This window comes from Equus asinus, chromosome 13 (assembly GCF_041296235.1).
Source record: "Equus asinus isolate D_3611 breed Donkey chromosome 13, EquAss-T2T_v2, whole genome shotgun sequence".
NCBI classification, from domain to species: domain Eukaryota; kingdom Metazoa; phylum Chordata; class Mammalia; order Perissodactyla; family Equidae; genus Equus; species Equus asinus.
In genome coordinates, this window is record NC_091802.1 from 42399859 (window position 1) to 42417170 (window position 17312).

Below are 17312 nucleotides of genomic sequence, written 5' to 3' on the forward strand. Positions count from 1 at the left end.
GGCGGAGGGCGGAGGGCGCAGGGCCGGCGGTGGGGAGGGGCGGGGAGGCGTGTCTGGGGGCGGGGCGGCCGCATGGATTCTCTCCGCCTCCGGCACCTGCGTCTCTGGGTGCTTCTGGGGAGGAACCGTGTCCTGGGCTGCGTCCCTCGAGCTCCCCGTGCCTGGGACATGGTTTCCCTACAGCTCTTCCTCACCTGGCAGATACTCTGCACCCTGCTTGGCTGTCACTTCTTGCAGAAAGCCTGCCTTAAGGGCCCTGCCGCCCCCGCCCCCAGTCTCGGTAGCGGCCTTCCTACGTATTTCATCCCACCCGGTAATTCATTTCGAGGGCACCGTTCACCACCCTTTCTGGCAATCCTTTGTCCCTGCCGCGGAAATCGGAGATCATCGAGTGCGATGACCCTCATCAGTGCTTCTCTCTGTATCCCAGCACCGGTCCGGCGCCCCGCGGGTAGGAGATGCTCCGCAAAGGTTTGCTCGCTGAATTAAAGATGCGCAAGAGGGACTGAATCAGAGAAGAAGTTAGGAGGCTGCTGGCCCGATGCGGGGGTGAAGAAGGGAAGATCTGGCCAGGGGCGGCAGGACACCAGAGAGGAGAGGCGACTGCCGGGGATGCTCTGGGCGGGCATCAAGGCCCGTCGATGCGTTAAGGCCTCTGGCCAAGTTGGGGTAAAGGTTCCCCCTGTGGCGAAGACCGCCGGCTGCCCGCTCAGCCTTTCCCGTCCGCCCTCCTAAGAGAGGTTCCGTGTAGCGGGGGAGTTGATGTTGCTTTCATCTGGTCTCAGAAGAGCTAGGCGGTATCGTGGGTGTAAGACTGAAGCCCCGTCGGTCGTTTCACTCTGCAGCACGGGAAGCCTGATGGCAGGTGCTGCCCGAGCCCTCCGGATGCCAGCCCCTGGGCTGAGGGCTCTCCGTGTATTAGCGCAGTTAATTCCCTCGAGGGCCGAGGGCCGGTGAGGTGGGTATTGTTGTTGTCAGTATCTAGGGCCAGGAGTAGGGGGAGGCCGGGGAGGCACTCTCCTTGGGGGAGGGAGGGATTGACGGGAGTGCCCCCGCCCCAATCTTCAGTAAGCAAGATAAGTCATGTTTTACTTCTCTTTTAATAATATTTATTTCTCTTGATAAATAAATCTTCTCTTGATTATAAGATAATCGAGATATTTATCTTGACTACTGGGTCTTTGGCGCTCCCTTAAATCTTGTTGCCAAGGCGGGTGCCTCACTCGTTTTACTCCACTCTGATCCCCGCCTTGTTATTATCCACCCCCCCGTCCTATTGACCTGAACTGTCACAGCCACGTGTAGCTCTGGAGCACTGGAAATGGGGTCGGTCCTATAAATGTGATTCCTGGAGATGGCTGGAAGTGTAAAATACACATGGGATTTCGAAGACTTAGCATACACGTTGTAAACACGTTTAAAATCTCAATTTTAAAAATGTTGGTTACAGGGGCCGGCCCGGTGGCGCAGTGGTTAAGTTCACACGTTCCACTTCTCGGCGACCTGGGGTTCGCTGGTTGGGATCCCGGGTGTGGACATGGCACTGCTTGGCACGCCGTGCTGTGGTAGGCGTCCCATGTATAAAGTACAGGAAGATGGGCACGGATGTTAGCTCAGGGCCAGGCTTCCTCAGCAAAAAGAGGAGGATTGGCAGTAGTTAGCTCAGGGCTAATCTTCCTCAAAAAAAAAAAAAAAATATTGGTTACATATTGAAGTGATATTTGGATGTATTGAGTTCAATAAAATATTCAACGTAATTCACCTGTTTCTCTTTATTTTATGTTTTAACGTGGCCACACAGAAAATTTAAAATTACTCCCGTCACTGCCATGTTTCTAGGGGAAAGCACGGTTCCAGACTGAAGCTCATAGAGGCTGAGCAACTTGCCTAAGGTCACACAGCTAATTCGAGGCGAGGGCAGGAGTGGAACTCGAGCAGCCCGTTAACCGCTTTGGCCCTCCTTTTTTTTAAACTACAGAAAGGGGATCATGATAACAGCTCTCCGCTTCGGGGACTTGTGAAGCTACCCGTGGAAACGACAGGCATATGGGAATCTCGTGATAAGTGCGCTCTAGGAAAAGTCCCCGCCCGTCGGTCACATGGAGAGAACATCCGTTTTACGGTGTTGTGAAGAGTCTTCCCCTGCCCGCCCCGGGCATCCCTGCTTCCCGTCCCACTTTCCCTGGCTTTATTTTCCTGCCAGCTGCCGAGTCGTTCCGGACGCCCGCGAGCATCCCACGGCACAGAGAGGACTACAGACACGGCCGTGCGGGCACACAGGCGCACAGTTAGATTCGCAACTGTACCGACGGTGTTGGCCTATCTGCTTCTCGCCTCGACGGCAGAGACTCTGTTTGCTCCTCCGTCCCCAGCACCTGGGACGGTGCTCGGCACGGCCTTGGCGCTTGAGGAATATTTGTGGAAGGAAAGGAGGAGGGTCAAATGAGACGACATCTCACGTGCTCAGCCTGCACCTGACACGACTCTTCGGGCCTCCCCATCCCAGGATCCCTGTTCAGCTCTGCGTGTCTCAGACCATCTTCTGCTCAGACTTTGGTTTCCCTGAGAAGGGGGTTGCTGCGGTCTGAACCCCGCTACCCTGTTCATCTCTCGCGGGCCTCCTCCTTGTCCTGCCTGTTCTCCTGGCCGTTGGGGCAGGTGTCTTAGTCTCAAGCCTGGGTCGGCAACTCCCCGAGGGCAGGAACGGTGTCTGGCCCGTCTCTGCTCCCAGCTCCCACCCAGGTGTGTCACATCACGTTACAGGTGATCAGTGACAAAACAAGAATACTTGCGGGGTCGGGGGGAGGGGGGGGGCGCCCCATGGCCCAGTGGTTGAGTTCTCATGCTCCGCTGCAGGCGGCCCAGTGTTTGGTCGGTTCGAATCCTGGGCGGGGACATAGCACCGCTCATCGAGCCACGCTGAGACGGCGTCACGTGCCACAACTAGAAGGACCCACAACTAAGAATATACAGCTATGTACCGGGGGGCTTTGGGGAGAAAAAGGGAAAAAATAAAATCTTGAAAAAGGAAAAAGAATACTCGCGGGGCCGGCCCCGTGGCCGAGTGGTTGAGTTCGCGCGCTCCGCTTGGGCAGCCCAGGGTTTCGCCGGTTCGGATCCTGGGCACGGACATGGCACCGCTCATCAAACCGTGCTGAGGCGGCGTCCCATGTGTCGCAACTAGGAGGACCCACAACTAAAAAAAAAAGTACAACTATGTGCCGGGGGGCTTTGGGGAGAAAAAGGAAAAATAAAATCAAAAAAAAGAAAAAGAAAAGGAATACTTGCAACCCAAAGCACGGAAAAAGCACTTTTCTTCCTAACACGTAAAGAGCTCCCGGAGACAAGTATAAAAGACCAACTGTACAGTAGAGAAGAAATGAGGAAAGGCCAGGCACGGACAGTTCATGAAAAGAAAAAGTGGTTCTTCTTTTTTCCCCAAGATTTTATTTTTCAGGGCGGCCTGGTGGCACAGTGGTGAAGTTCACACGTTCTGCTTTGGTGGCCTGGGGTTCGCCGGTTTGGATCCCGGGTGTGGACCTACGCACCGCTTGTCAAGCCATGCTGTGCCAGGTGTCCCACATATAAAAAAGGAGAGGAAGATGGGCACAGATGTTAGCTCAGGGCCAGTCTTCCTCAGCCAAAAAGAGGAGGATTGGCAGCAGATGTTCGTTCAGGGCTAATCTTCCTCAAAACAAAACGAAACACAACGTTAAAAGGTTTTATTTTTCCTATTTCTCCCCAAAGCCCCCCGGTACATGCTGTCCTCGTGTGATGCAGATGGAACAAGTTCTCTGGGGCCTCTGCTTCTATGGGGACTAATCCCAGCCCGACGGCCCCGCCCTCAAGACCTCGTCTAAACCTAACACCTCCCAAAGGCCTCACCTCCAAATACCGTCAGGGTAGGGTTAGGGCTTCAGCGTACGAACTTTGGGGGACACGGTTCAGTCCCTCACACCCACTCAACCTGAAACTGCCTCCTGATAAGGTCACGGAGGATTCGCGTGCACATTCGAGCTGGAGAGGCAGTGCCGGAAGGCACATACGTTGGAAGAGAAGCGGCAGTCGGGGGTCAATTCGTACGTGTCCCTCTGTATGCTATCTGAGGAAGATATTCCACATTAAACGGGCTTCGTGGGCCAACGTTTTTTGTCATTGGTTGCGATAAACTCAGTGCCCACCGTTAGTACAGCTGCCACGCATAGAGGACTTGGCACAGGTCAAGGCCTTTGCTGAGTACTTCACACGTTTTGCCTTATTTAATTCTCATAATACCCCCATGAGATAAATGTTACCATCCCGTTTTTACCGATGAAGAGCTTGAGGCTGGGAGAGGAAAGTAACTGGCCCAAGGGCTCACCGAGAAATGTTAAAGCCGGCATGGGAACTCATCTGCCAAGCCAGTGGTCCTCAGCGTGGTCCCCGGACCAGCAGCATCGGTATCCCCTGAGAACTTGTTAGAAATGCACAATCTCGGGCCCATGAGCCCGAGACCGACTGAATTAGAAATTCTGGAAGTGGGGCCCAGAAATCTGGGTTTCATCAAGTCCTCCGGATGACTCTGATGTACTCTCAAATTTCGGGACCACTATTCGAAGCTGTATTCCCTCTCAGCGTATGCGAGACAAGATGGGTGACTTGGCAGAGAAACCTCCTATCAAACAAAACAGTCCGAATAGGATATTGAAGGTCACTGGGGACTGCCCCCGTTGTGAAGGCTCTGAGGAGCCCATCAGCGTGGACACCGGGGCGGTCCTCCTGTTCCCTGAGGAGCCTGGCCTGGCCCTCTCCCCTGGCTTCACCTCTTTGCCTCGCTCTGCTTCGGTTGTTCCTCCCCCCTCGCCATTGCTCCCCGGGCATTGTGTCCCTGCCGGGGCTCCTGCTGCTGCTTCTCGCTGACCACCCAAGTCCTCCTGCAGCCAAGGCCGCCCCTCGGCGCCAGGCTCTCGTGCAGACGGACGCCGGACATCCGTCCCCACGTGGATCTGTGCCCACAGACACCGCAACGCGGCAGCACCTGCGCCCTTCCTGACCTTCCTGGCCCTGCCGCTCCGCCTGCCTCCGTGTTCCCAGCACCGATCGGCAGGCTCTCCGTAAAAGTGTGGGAAATGTAAGTGAATTTAGATTTTCTGCTCAAATGATGTTCATTTAAATCTGATCTCACCTCCGCTTGAAGAGGCTGGATTTTGCATTCAGAACCCCGAACTGTAGGAAAGGCCCCGTCTGAAAGGAAGACTCCAGAAGGAGGCCAAGGCGCCTGTATCACTGAAGCCCCTGCCCCTGCACTTTTCTTCAGGAATCAGGCAGTGACAAGCACGGCCACCAGGGGGCGGCATCGGCTTCTTTCCAGCCCCTGGCTGGGCCCTGGACTCGGTTTGGGGAGGGCTGCCTCGGAAAGGGCCCCTGGTAGAGGAGAAGGCACCCATGGGACCCTTTCACACACACGCCTTTCTTGCACACCCCTTCTCAGAAGTAGGTTGTGTCTTCTCCGTTTTATTCTTGAGGCAACAAAGTGGGTTTGCCAAATGGGTCTCTGTGTTTCCTAAGCGGAAGCTGCTCCTTGGCATCCACTCCCCCGACCCCCTCTCCTGCAGACTCCTCGCCTCCCTTCCTTTGGGCGCCCAGACAGGTACCTGGTTAGGATGCTGTGGAGACAAGGACATCCTCAACCACTTCCTAGGTGAGCTCCCTCCGTCCCCTCCCCTCCGCTACTCCATAGCGTGAGCTGTTGCGGGGGACGGGACCTGGAAACATCTAAGCCTCTTGTTAGGAACTGAGGACACCAGGCTCCAGGGGAAGTGACTTTTCCAAGCAGTCGACAGTGAGGGACAGGACTCCTGATGACTCTCAGCCCAGGGCTGAGCCCGCCAGGCCTTGAGGGGGCCTCTCTCTCCAGTGTCATCCCCACCGCTGGCTTCTGTCTTTCTCCTCCAAGAAGTCCCTCCTTCCCCTGAGAGTTCAATACTACCAGACCTTGCCTAGAAACGCAGAGCTTTATAGGCATTCCTGGGCAACGGCGCATTCACACAACCGCCCAGGGCTCAAGGCCCGCAGAGCAGGGCAAGCCAGGCTCCGGTGGACGTTTGGTTCCCATGCTCCGGGAACTCCGAGGACCTTTAATCCTTCCACCCTGCACTCAGCAATTCACACAAGATTTCCCGACTGCCCTCTGTGTGCAGGCCCGGGGCTGGGCCCTGCAGAGATGCAGGCGAGAAGAAGCAGCTCCTGGGCTCAGGGCTCAGGGCTGAGGCTGGAGGGGAGAAGGCTCCGGTGAGGAACCATGACACAGCAGCTGCAGTCTCATCCGGCTGGGGAGCCAACAGGAGGAAGCCGGTAGTCCCAGCTGGTCTGTCCTTCTGTCTGGAATACTTCCCTGAATGCTTGTCACTTGAACCTTGGCTCTCATGTCACCAACTGGAGAGGGCTTCCTGAGCACCCCCCCTCCAATCTGAAGTAGTTCCCTCGCCCCCGTCGCTCTCCAGCACACCTCCCTGCCTTATTTTCCTTGATGGCATGCACCGCCCTCTGAAATTACCGTCTTTATTCACCGCCTGTCTCTCCCCACTCCCCCCTATAATGTACACTCCACGGGGCCAAGTCCTTATCCATCTCCCTCGGGGCTGTAGGCTCAGAACTTAGGGCGGTGCCTGGCGCCTAGCATGCACTCCACGTATGATGGCTCAGTGTGTGAATGCTCCAATGTTCTCCTCAGGGAATCCCCCCACCCCCACCCCAGCGCCAGGTCCCGGGCTGTGATCTTGTGGAGAGAAAGGGCTGCAGAGGTGAGGCTGCCAGGAAAGAAAACGGCCGTTTGGAGGAAGGCTCCCTGGGGCCGGGGCTGGGGTGGGCTGGGGTGGGGACTGGAGTTCCCATTTACAGGAGATGCCTTGGGGTAGGCCCACAGCCTGGTGCCGCCCTGACAAGCTGGGCCCCTTCCTTCACCCCTCCCTGCCCTGCTCCTCCTCCCCATTTGTTCATCAACACCTTCCCTGGCAGACACAAAAGATGCAGGAGGGGGTGGGATTGCCAGTTTCATCTCCTTTATCAGATGATCTAGTGACAATTTCCGTCTTGGGTGTGAGGCTCAGGAGATATAGGAGAAATGTTAAAGAAGTTTCAAAGATTGTGGAAGAAACACGGGACAATCTGGGTGTTTTCAGTTTCTGTGTGTTTTTAGTTTCACAGACATTCTAACACTTTTTCAAAGCCAAGTTTGGCCAATTTCTAGCTGGGTGACCTCGGACAGATTACCCAGCCTTTCTGCGCTTGGTTTCTTCTCTTTAGAATAACCACACTGGGCCGGCCCCGTGGCCGAGTGGTTAAGTTCGCGCACTCCGCTTCTGCGCCCCAGGGTTTCGCCCGTTCGAATCCCAGGCACGGACATGGCACTGCTCATCAGGCCATGCTGAGGCGGCGTCCCACATGCCACAACTAGAAGGACCCACAACTAAAAATACACCACTATGTATCGGGGGGCTTTTGGGAGAAAAAATAAAAAATAAAATCTTAACAACAACAAAAAAGAATAACCATACTTACTTCCTGGGTTGAGTTGTGTGTTAAAGTATGCAAAGTTCCTAGACCAGAGCCTGGCATGCAGTGGCCACTCAACAGGGTGATGGTTCCCAACCCCTTGGCCTGCTCTGTCTTCCCCTCTCCTAACTCACTGTGCTCAGCTCCACCTCCGTGCCTCAGCTCCTGCTGCAAGCTACCCTCCCCCGCCCCCATGGCGGTGTAACAAACTAATTTCCTAAGGTCTTGATCTCTTCGGGGATTCCGGGAGGCTCCCTGCATGGCTGGGGAAACCAGGTGGCTGGGCTTGTAGCAGGGAGGGGAAGAAGGAGGTGGCAAGGCGGGCTGCTGCTAAACGGATGGGAAGCTGGTGGGCAGGAGCTTGGCCCTCCTGCCTGCCAATGACTTCCCCTCCCCTTTTTCCAATCCCCCTCATATATAGCCTTTAAAAGGTTAACCACATAATAAATGCAAGAATGCAGCCTCCAGGTAAAGATGGAAATATTAGTTACCATTTCATTCTCCTTTGATCCCCCGCCCCTCCTTCAATTTTACCCACCTCCCTGAAGGGAGGGTATCACTGTTATCCTTTGGGTCACACCGCCCCTTTGTGACATCTCCTCCTCTTCAGGGCTGCCCAGACTGTATCAGGCTGCAGTGACTGGGGAGATGCCACCCAGTCCTGTCCCCCTCTTAACCGATCCTATATGGGACTAATTAACTTCTAGAAACCTTTCCAGAAGCTTCTAGTTGGCACTTTCTCTCCCTCCTCTGAAGTCCTACAAGTGGCTATCTTACGATTTACGAGGGCCCAACGTTCCGGGTCACTGGCGAGTCTTGTCTCTCGCTAGAGTGTAAGCCCTCTGAGGCCAGGCCCTGTGGCCTGCACATCCTCTATATCCCCACAGGCTCTCTGGCTCAGAGATATGGCCCACGGTATGAATGTGGTCAGTAAACACCCTATGGAGTGAAGAATTCTGTCTTTATCTATTTGAGCAAGGGAGGTCCTGGTGGTGGTGGTGGTGGTGTGTGTAGGGGGTGTGTGTCCTCCTGGCTGGCACTCTGACCAGCAACTGAGGGATTTCTGCTGAGGATGCCTCCCTGATGACAGAGGAGGGATGATGGCTAAGTGGTGAGGGGCCCAGGCACTGGATTCAGACGGATCCTTGCTCAGCCACTTACTAGCTACGTGTGACCTTAGACAAGTCATTGAATCCTTTGAAGCTTTCTTCACCCATAAAACGCAGACTACACCAGGCCCTAACTCACAGCTGTTGTGAGGATCAAGAAGGGTAATGGGTTGAGGCTATTTTATGGGGCTCCAGGTTCACACAGGTTTGAACCCTGAATTAGGAAAGATAAAGGAGGAAGACTCGTCCGCATCTCTTGAGTAGACCCCGGCGGCGGGAGTGTGTGTGCGGGGTGGTCACCTCTCCTCCTGAGTCAACGCTGCCACGCATGTTCCTTTTGCCCTTCCTACCATTAATGCCGACTTGAATTCCAAATGTTAGAATATGGTAGAAAAGGTCAAATAAAACGGCCACCGATTGAGCAGACCTCCATCACGGTGCTGCTGGGCTGCCGCGCGCACATCTCCACGCCCCGCCCCGCCCCTCCGCCTCGGGGCCGCTGATTGGCCCGCGTCGCGTGACGTCACGCGCGGGCTTTAAGGCGGCCGCCCGGGAGCGCCCCGCAGTGCCGGCGCGCTGCAGGCCGAGCTGGAGGCTGTCCTGGCGGCTCGGTCGTCCGGCCCGGAGCGGCGTGGGGTGAGCGCGGCAGGCGGGAGGCAAAGAGGCGGCCTCGGCGCGGGGCCTGGCGAGCTGCCGTCGGCGATGGGAGGAAAGCGGGCAGAGAGTGTCGCGGGGCGGTCGGGAGGGGGTCGCGGTGTACGGAGGGGCGTGTCAACAGCCTGGGGATGTGGAGGGCGGCTGGGAGCGGGCCTCGCTCTCCGGTCTCAGCACCTGCACCCTAACTCTTAATTGGGGATGCTGCCCGACCTGCCCCTTCCCGCGAGGATTGTCGCCCGGGAGATAGGGGTCGCGGCGTCTGCGGCCGCTCCACACCCTCGGCGAGGGGACGCTGGAAGCTGACCATCCGCCGGATCGAGGCCTCGCCCCCACCTCCGTGTCCCGGGACCTGGGGGTTTCTCTAGGTCTCATCGCCCCTGTCAGGGCCCCCAGGCAGCGGGGAGCGCCTCTGTTACACCTGCGGCTGCTTCAAAAAAAAGAAAAGGAATTTTAAAAAGGAAGCAATGCCGACTGATTTAGGAAAGGATCAAGAAGTTGCACGTTTCATGTTTATTATTAAACGTCTCCTCCTTTTTTCTCCCGTGACCTTTCCCTGTTCAGATCACCCAGCCTCTACCGTGAGCCCCAAGACCTGCACTTCAGCCGGAGCTCACCATGGGGAACCACTTGACCGAGATGGCGCCCACTGCCTCCTCCTTCTTGCCCCACTTCCAGGCCCTGCACGTAGTGGTCGTCGGGCTGGACTCAGCTGGAAAGACCTCCCTCCTCTACCGCCTCAAGTTCAAAGAGTTTGTGCAGAGTGTCCCCACTAAAGGCTTTAACACAGAGAAGATCCGGGTGCCCCTGGGGGGCTCCCGTGGCATCACCTTCCAAGTGTGGGATGTCGGGGGACAGGAGAAGCTGCGACCACTGTGGCGCTCCTACACACGCCGGACAGATGGGCTGGTGTTTGTGGTGGATGCTGCAGAGGTGGAGCGCCTGGAGGAGGCCAAGGTGGAGCTACACCGAATCAGCCGGGCCTCGGACAACCAGGGTGTGCCTGTGCTGGTGCTGGCCAACAAGCAGGATCAGCCTGGGGCACTGAGCGCAGCCGAGGTGGAGAAGAGACTGGCAGTCCGAGAGCTGGCTGCTGCCACACTCACCCACGTGCAGGGCTGCAGTGCTGTGAATGGGCTGGGCCTGCAGCCTGGCCTTGAGCGCCTGTATGAGATGATCCTCAAGAGGAAGAAGGCGGCCAGGGTAGGCAAGAAGAGACGGTGACCTGAGGCCGCCCTCCTCACCAGTAGGGGTCTGCACACTTGGACAGCCAGGCAGAGCTCGTGGCCCCTCGCTCAGCCCCTGGTGCAGGACCTGTCCACCTCAATGAAGGACTGAGGGGCACACTGGGGGTCCTGTTTTGGTGCAGCGTTGGGGAGGGGGATGGGAGAAGGGATGGCGTCTGACCTCTCCCTCCTGACCTCCGGAGGAGCGGGGCCTGCAGCTGTGGAGGCTTAAATGTAAACTGTCACTCTACCTCGACCCTGTTTCTTATTTTGCTTCTCTGGCTTTTTGATTAGATGTGTTTTGGGGCAAAGAAAAGTTGCTTGGAGAATGCATTTGGGATGAATGAGGATTATCTCTGTCCCACCCCCTCCTCCAACTGGGGAGTCTCCCCAGGCTGCTTTTCTAGGGGTGCCAGTCACAATAGTCTTTCTTTTTGTGTCTGTGTGAAAGTGCCAAGAATCCCTCCCCACATTTGTACATCCGCAACTGTTTTTATAAACTGTGTGTGTGTCCTCTCTATTATTATTACCTATTTTTTAGCATTTACTTATAAGTTATTAAAGACTGATGATACTGTAGCTCTAACTCTGGCTGGCATTTTCCTCTCCTTACCTCGCCCCAGGGATGGTCCAAGATTTCGGTATGGGTGGGTGGGAGGAGACAGGGGACGTACCTTGAAGCTGAGTTTGCAAAGTAGCTCTCTTCTAAAAATTAGTTTGTGTGTTTATGGGATGGCTGGTGGAAATTATGGAAGGAGTTGAACCCTCAGCTGTTGCCTGATCTCTGCCATTTTTTGCGGGGGGGGGGGTCCCTTCTCCTCCTACTCTCCTCCCCTCCTCTCATCCTCTGGCTCTTACTTGCCCGTGATACCAGCTGGTCCTTGCAGATTTAATTTCAAATTTTGCTAGTCTGAGCTGCAACTAGGTCCTTGCCCTTGGGGTCACTTCCTAGGTCTGTATAGGTGAGTCCTCAAAGAGCCTTGTCTGTCCCCAACCTCCTGCTCTCCCCAGTACTTGTTAGTCTGGGTTTTTTTTTTTTTTTCTGCCTTGGGGCATCTGGTGAGAATGGAAAGTAATTCCTTCCTGGCTTTAATCCACTTCTGTGTGCTCAGTCTTGCTGACTACAGCTCATTGGCAGCAATGGCAGCGGCTGGAGCTGGGGAGGCCTGGGCTGGATCGAGCCAGCCTGGCCCCAGTGACTAAGCCATGAGTTGTCCAGCTCTGGGAATGGTAGCTATTCCCACGAGAGGGGCAGTAGTAGTAGCTGTTTGGGTCAGGTGGGACTGTGGACTGCTGGACCCTCAGGGAGAGGAGGGGGAAGCTGTTGCCCACCAATGCCAGCAGTGATAAAAGTAAAATGCTACTGTTGTGAGGGCCTGAATGCCCCTGCCCAGACTTTCAGGGGCATCCCCTCCTCACCAGCACCAGGGCCAACTGTCTGAGATAACGCAGAACAATCAGATCCTCCTAATCTGGGTGGGAATAGAGAGTAAAAACCAAGCACAATTCTTTCCAGCTCCCAAATCCCACCCCCATCCTCTGTGCAAACATGGGATCCCCAGAGTAGGTTCAGAGTTCCCGCTCCAGAATCAGATAAAAAGACTTGGGGAGGGAGACAAGGTGCTGGCAACACTGACGGTGGCGGGGCGTGGGGGGGCTGCGGCGCGGCAGGGAAGCCAAGTTTTGCTACAGAGTCTGTGCCAGTTCAGACATCCGCCCCGTGCCCCCCCCCCACCCTCCCCAGCACCCCCCTACCCTGCGAGGCTGGCAGGATGGGGGTGGGTGTGCATTGATCCGGAAGGGTGCCCAGCTGTGCGTCAGTGCCGAAGCCGGCTTGACAGGGCTGCTGGGCTGGTTCTGCTGGGGACACGTGCTACCTGGCCCCGCTCTACACACACCTGTGATTCATCTCTCTTAGTCGTCAGGGCAGAGTCCTCTTCTGCAGCCCAGGAACAAGCTGGGGAGGACCTGGCTAGAAGGATCCTCTGTCCTGCAGGGAGATTTTCCCTCCTCATTCCACCCAATTCTGCTCTTTTGTCAAAATCTCCAAGGACAAGTTTTTTTCATTTTGGGTCACCTGAGGCACCGAGGCCTCTGAATTTGGGGAAAGGCAGAGGTGCTCCCCCATCCCTTGCAGAAAGGCCTCCACGGTGCCAGCTCCTGGTTCTGGCTCTGCCAAACACTCTCCCTCCCTAGCTGGTTAGAACTGTCTTCTGCTCCCCCTGGCTCCAGCCCTGGACAGGGACCATGGTCCACAGGAGACTTAGGAATGTCCCAGCTCTTCCTGACATCCCTCAAGAGGGACTGGGGAATTCTGATTAGAAAGCTACAATCTGGCTGGGAGGGGGTTGGGAGCTTTGAAATAATCCTCCTGCCTTGGTGCATCAAAGGGATGCAGAACTGGAAGGGAGGGGGTCACCTTCCTGTCTGCTGGTGGAAGGGGGGCTGGTTTGGACAGGAGCAATAGGATCTCCTAGCTTTCCGGTCCCACCCAGGGATCCTGCATGTTGAGTTCTGGGCCACTGGCCTGGAATGGGGGTGGGATCAGGGTTGGGGTAGGTTGTAGTTTTCTTGTCTCAGCTTCTTTATTAAGCAGAATTTCTTTGATGGGTGCTGAGGGAGAGGCTCCCTGAGAGCAGAGGGTCTCTGGGGGCCAGCAGTGGTGGGCAGGGGCTGGATACCTGTGAGCTGGGCCCAGAGGTGGGGCTCCCTTCTGGGCTGCCCTCCCCCCACCAGTCACCTCCTCTCCTTGCACAGGTTGGATGGTAAAATCCAGATGGAGGGCACTTTCCCTGGGTGCCCTGCTGTTCCGCAAGCCCCTCCTCATGAGGGCAAAGATGGCAGTGGTTCCTCACCTTCCATGCCCTCTCTAGTCCTCCTATGCTGCATGTGTTCAAGGAAGAGAAAAAGCAAAGAGGAAGGAAAGAAATTCCTAAGGCCCAGAGCAGGCAGCAACTTGCCCAAGGACACACAGCTACTTAGTGGTACATCCAGATCCTTCCTCCCAGGCTGGCTCTTTGTACTCCTGAGGCAGGCAGCAAGTCCAGCATCTCAGAGCTCTGACCTCCTTCTCCTTCCCTCCCTCCCTCCCTGCCTTGATTAGATTAAGGGCCAGCCTTCCGCTCCCCTACTCCCCTTCCTGAAGAGTGGGAGCTTTATCTGCAAAGCTCAGCAGAGCTCTGGCCTCAAATCTGGCCAGAAGTCCCCACCCTCCTTTCGCACTGACCATGTGTCATTCCAAGTCTTTCTTGAGATGGCCACCTCCACCAGGGCCTGGGAAACACTGAATTGCGCTGAAGCACTAGGAGCACACAGGACAGCTGTGCTCCACCACAGGCCTTTTCTGAATGGAGGCCGGTCGGAGGGGAGGGAGTGGAGGCAGTACGGGAGGCCGGGCCCTCACTGGGCTGTAGGGGGTGGGCAGTCTGTAGCCACACATTTCCAAGGCCATCTGCAGGACCACGGCTGGGGAGTTTGTGGGTGGGTGTCAGGGGACCTCCTCCCCCAGCTAAGCCAGAGGATAGTATTTGTTCTTCCTTCCTTCCTTTTTAAAAAAAGTTTTTCACCGTTTCCCCTCTCCTCCAACTGGTTACAAAAGGAATAGATCTTTGTTGTGAAAGAAGCTTAGAAAATGGAGAACCCCATAATCTAAACTTCAGAGCTAGTTAAATATTGTGAATGGGTTTTTACATACAATCTTCCAGATATTTTTTTCTCTATACATGTACAAAAAAGGTATGTACCTATAACACACATGGGATTATGTAAGGCATGTTGTACAGTTTTGCTTTTCTCATTTATATTTTGGGCATTATTCAATGTCAGGACGTGTGGATTTTTCTCATTCTTTTCGATGACTGCATGAGATTCCATTGTATGAATGGACCATCATTTATTAAATCCACAGAGTGTCCCCAGCAATGAACTTCCTTGTTCATATTTCTTTGTACACTTGGGGGAGAGTCCTACAAGAGGAATTCCTAGAAGTGTAATTGTTGTGTGTATTTCAAGTTTTCATAGACGGTGCCAACGTGTGTGCCATAGAGGTGGCTTGGGTGCGGAGGGAAATTTAATCCAGGCTCCTCCTCCTCAATCCTCAGATTTAAATCCTCTTCAAACTGAAGGGGGGGGGGGTGGCGGTGTGGAGCAGACATAGTGCCCTTGCTTTTTGGGAGGTAAGAAATAATATCACCAGCAACTTGGCAGAGGATTCGCAGGCGGAGGCGGGGCGGGGGGCGGGGAGTGAGCTTGGGCTGACTTTCTGGGCCTGGGGATTGGGCCCCGCCCGGGACTGCCTGGCTGATGGCGGCGGTGGGCAGATGGCGAGGACCCCCTAAGCCCCCAGCTTCTCACAGACGTCAGGCTCAGTGGGCGAAACAACTCCTAAAATAAGGACTTGGCTCAGGGAGGGAGAGGCTGAGACTGGCAGTGCATGATCTGCAGGGAACGTGGAGAACAGACCTTGAGCCCCAAGGAGGGCAGCCGAGACCCCGGACGTCCCCCACGCCTCTAGTGGGGAGACCCGCCAACTTCTCTAGCTCGTGGACTCCCGGAACAGGTGGCGGAAACCGGAAGTACCAGATCCCTCGGCCACTCGGGGCTGTTTGAGGCTCCCCTCTCTGTTGAGTTCACTCAGGCCCATGGGCTAATCCTGGGTCTCTGGCCCTCCTGCAAGGAGCAGGGAGGTGGGGAGGCCGGAGGGTTTATCTCTTTAGCACCCCCCGCCCCCATAAATCTGGTGAAAAGATTGGCGGAGGAGGGTAGGGCTGCCAGCTGGGTTTTAAGAATTGCCGAAAGTGAGGTTTTGTGCTTTTGATTGTGTTTGTTTTTATGAGATTATCCATTGCTTTTCTTTCCAGATGCTGACTCTTATCCTTAGAGAAAGAGAAGGCAGAACTGCTTACTCAGTCTCTGGAACTCTCCCAGTCTGATGGGGGAGGAACAGAGCCTCCAGTCTGACCAGCCAGCACCTCAGAAAAGAACCTACAAAGCAAGACGTGGCTCTGCCACCAACTTCTGTGACCTTGACCAAGCCATTCCTAGTCTCCTGGCCTCAGTTTACCCATTTGTAAAGTGAGGAGGTGGAGTAGACAATATCGGGTCTTTTCTGGCTCACTTTCAGGGTTCTTGTACAAGGTGGGCATGGGGCCTCCTTAGGATCTTTCTGCCTTCATCTATCACTCTCTGAAATTCCCTTGTTTGTTTTGTCTTTGAGGTTGTGTATTGTCTGCCTTCATCTCCAGGCTAATCGTTCTAGGAGGATGGCCATCGTCCATTTTGCTCACCGTCGTGTCCCCAAGACAGTGGCAGGTACACAGTGGGTACTCAGCTCATCTCTGTGGAATGTGGGGTGTCCACTCAAGGGTTCAGGAAAGAAGCTATCAAGTAAGGTTGGAGAATTTATCTGGGAAGCCTTCCTGAAGGAAGTGAGGAAAAGACGCAGATTTGGAACTTGAATTAAGTATTCTGATTAACGAGGGACTGGAGAACTGTGGCCTTGGGAATGCTTTCTTGGCCCTACTTACTGCTCAGGAGGAAAGACCTGAGTCTGAGGTTTAATAGGCACAGTTTCATTCCTCCCTTCCCAGTAATTAATTACCTGGCCCAGGATGCTCCCTAGAGTCTGTCGCCACTGCTGTCTTCCAGCTCCTCCCAGGGTCACCCCAGGATAGTCAGGCTGTATCTAGATTGCCATTCTCCACCTCCCTCCCCAGAGGAGCCGCATGTGGGGCAGGTGTAGGGGAAGGGACTCCCAAGGTGTAGATCTGTGCTGTGCAGTATGGCAGCCCCCAGCCACATGTGGCAGCTGAGCAGGGGAATTGTGGCCGAGACATGCTGTATACATGAAATACACAGACTTTGAAGACTTAGTATGAAAAAAGAATGTAGAATATTTCACTAATACTATTTTATATAGATAGGTTGAAATGATAATTTTTGATATATTGAGTTAAATAAGATACTTCATTAAAATTAGTTTCATCTGCTTTTTTTTTGGTGAGGAAGATTGGCCCCAAGCTAACATCTGTGCCAATCTTCCTCTATTTTGTATGTGGGATGCTGCCACAGCATGGCTTGGTGAGTGGTGTGCAAGTCCATGCCCAGGATCTGAACCAGTGAACCCCAGGCTGCTGTAGTGGATCCTGTGAAGTTAACCACTATGCCATCGGGCTGACCCCCTCGTCTGCTTCTTTTTATGTTTACAAAATGTGGCTAGCAGAGATTCTAAAATTTCATACGTGGTTCGCATTCTATTTCTATTGACACTGTAGCTCTAGGTATTTGGTTGATGGAGCATTATGGGTAAAAGAATGGGAGATCCCTTGTTCTTCTTTCTCCTGAAATCAGAAGAGAAGCAGACCAAACTGCAGCAGTCTGGCAGGAGGGCAGATAACAGGAAGGCCTTCTTGACAGGGACTAACACACCTGAGGGATCTGCATACCCTCCTTCCTGGAAAGCTTTCAGGTTAGGTGAAGACAGTGCATATTCTTGAATTATTTTAAGACATCTTATGAAACTATGATTCTCAATGATCCAAACCTGGTTACTTGCAGGAGATTTTCCTACCTTCATTCAGAGTATTTTCACTCTCTAAATGGCTCTTTAACTGCCTATTTGATGATGAGCCTTGATACCTGGAATCCATAGAAAATTCATAACATGGTTTTACCCAATAGTTTCTGACCTTTCATCACATTGCTGCGATAGTAGCAACAGGGTTGATGGACTGAGGTTCCATCAACTTGCCCTCCCCTGCTGCCTTCCTCTGCCCAACCCTCCCCACCCAAA

The 17312-nt window shown here is 54.5% G+C and overlaps 1 protein-coding gene and 2 long non-coding RNA genes across 4 annotated transcripts; all 3 read left to right on the forward strand.

Annotated features, from left to right (window-relative positions):
- The first annotated feature begins 46 nt into the window (after positions 1–46).
- On the forward strand, positions 47–4113 carry LOC123276478 (uncharacterized). 2 transcript variants are annotated; one of them, XR_011493858.1, is made up of 3 exons: positions 47–313; positions 431–958; positions 1979–4113. It is a non-coding gene; the product is annotated as an uncharacterized lncRNA (long non-coding RNA). The 2 variants fall into 2 exon arrangements; XR_011493859.1 differs by lacking the exon at positions 1979–4113 and adding an exon at positions 1802–1954.
- Positions 4114–9189: 5076 nt separating this feature from the next.
- On the forward strand, positions 9190–11108 carry ARL4D (ARF like GTPase 4D). Its single transcript, XM_014849305.3, has 2 exons — positions 9190–9278; positions 9861–11108. Exon 2 carries the CDS (start codon positions 9915–9917, stop codon positions 10518–10520), a length of 606 nt encoding a protein of 201 aa, XP_014704791.1. The 5' UTR covers positions 9190–9278; positions 9861–9914; the 3' UTR covers positions 10521–11108.
- Positions 11109–14804: 3696 nt separating this feature from the next.
- LOC123276485 (uncharacterized) lies at positions 14805–16761 on the forward strand. The gene is made up of 4 exons (XR_006512977.2): positions 14805–15080; positions 15382–15595; positions 15738–15832; positions 16592–16761. It is a non-coding gene; the product is annotated as an uncharacterized lncRNA (long non-coding RNA).
- Positions 16762–17312: the final 551 nt, after the last annotated feature.

What these genes read in the sequence shown, in the direction of transcription:
- ARL4D (XM_014849305.3), top strand. Translation starts at nt 9,915, where the DNA reads ATGGGGAACCACTTGACCGAGATGGCGCCCACTGCCTCCTCCTTCTTG.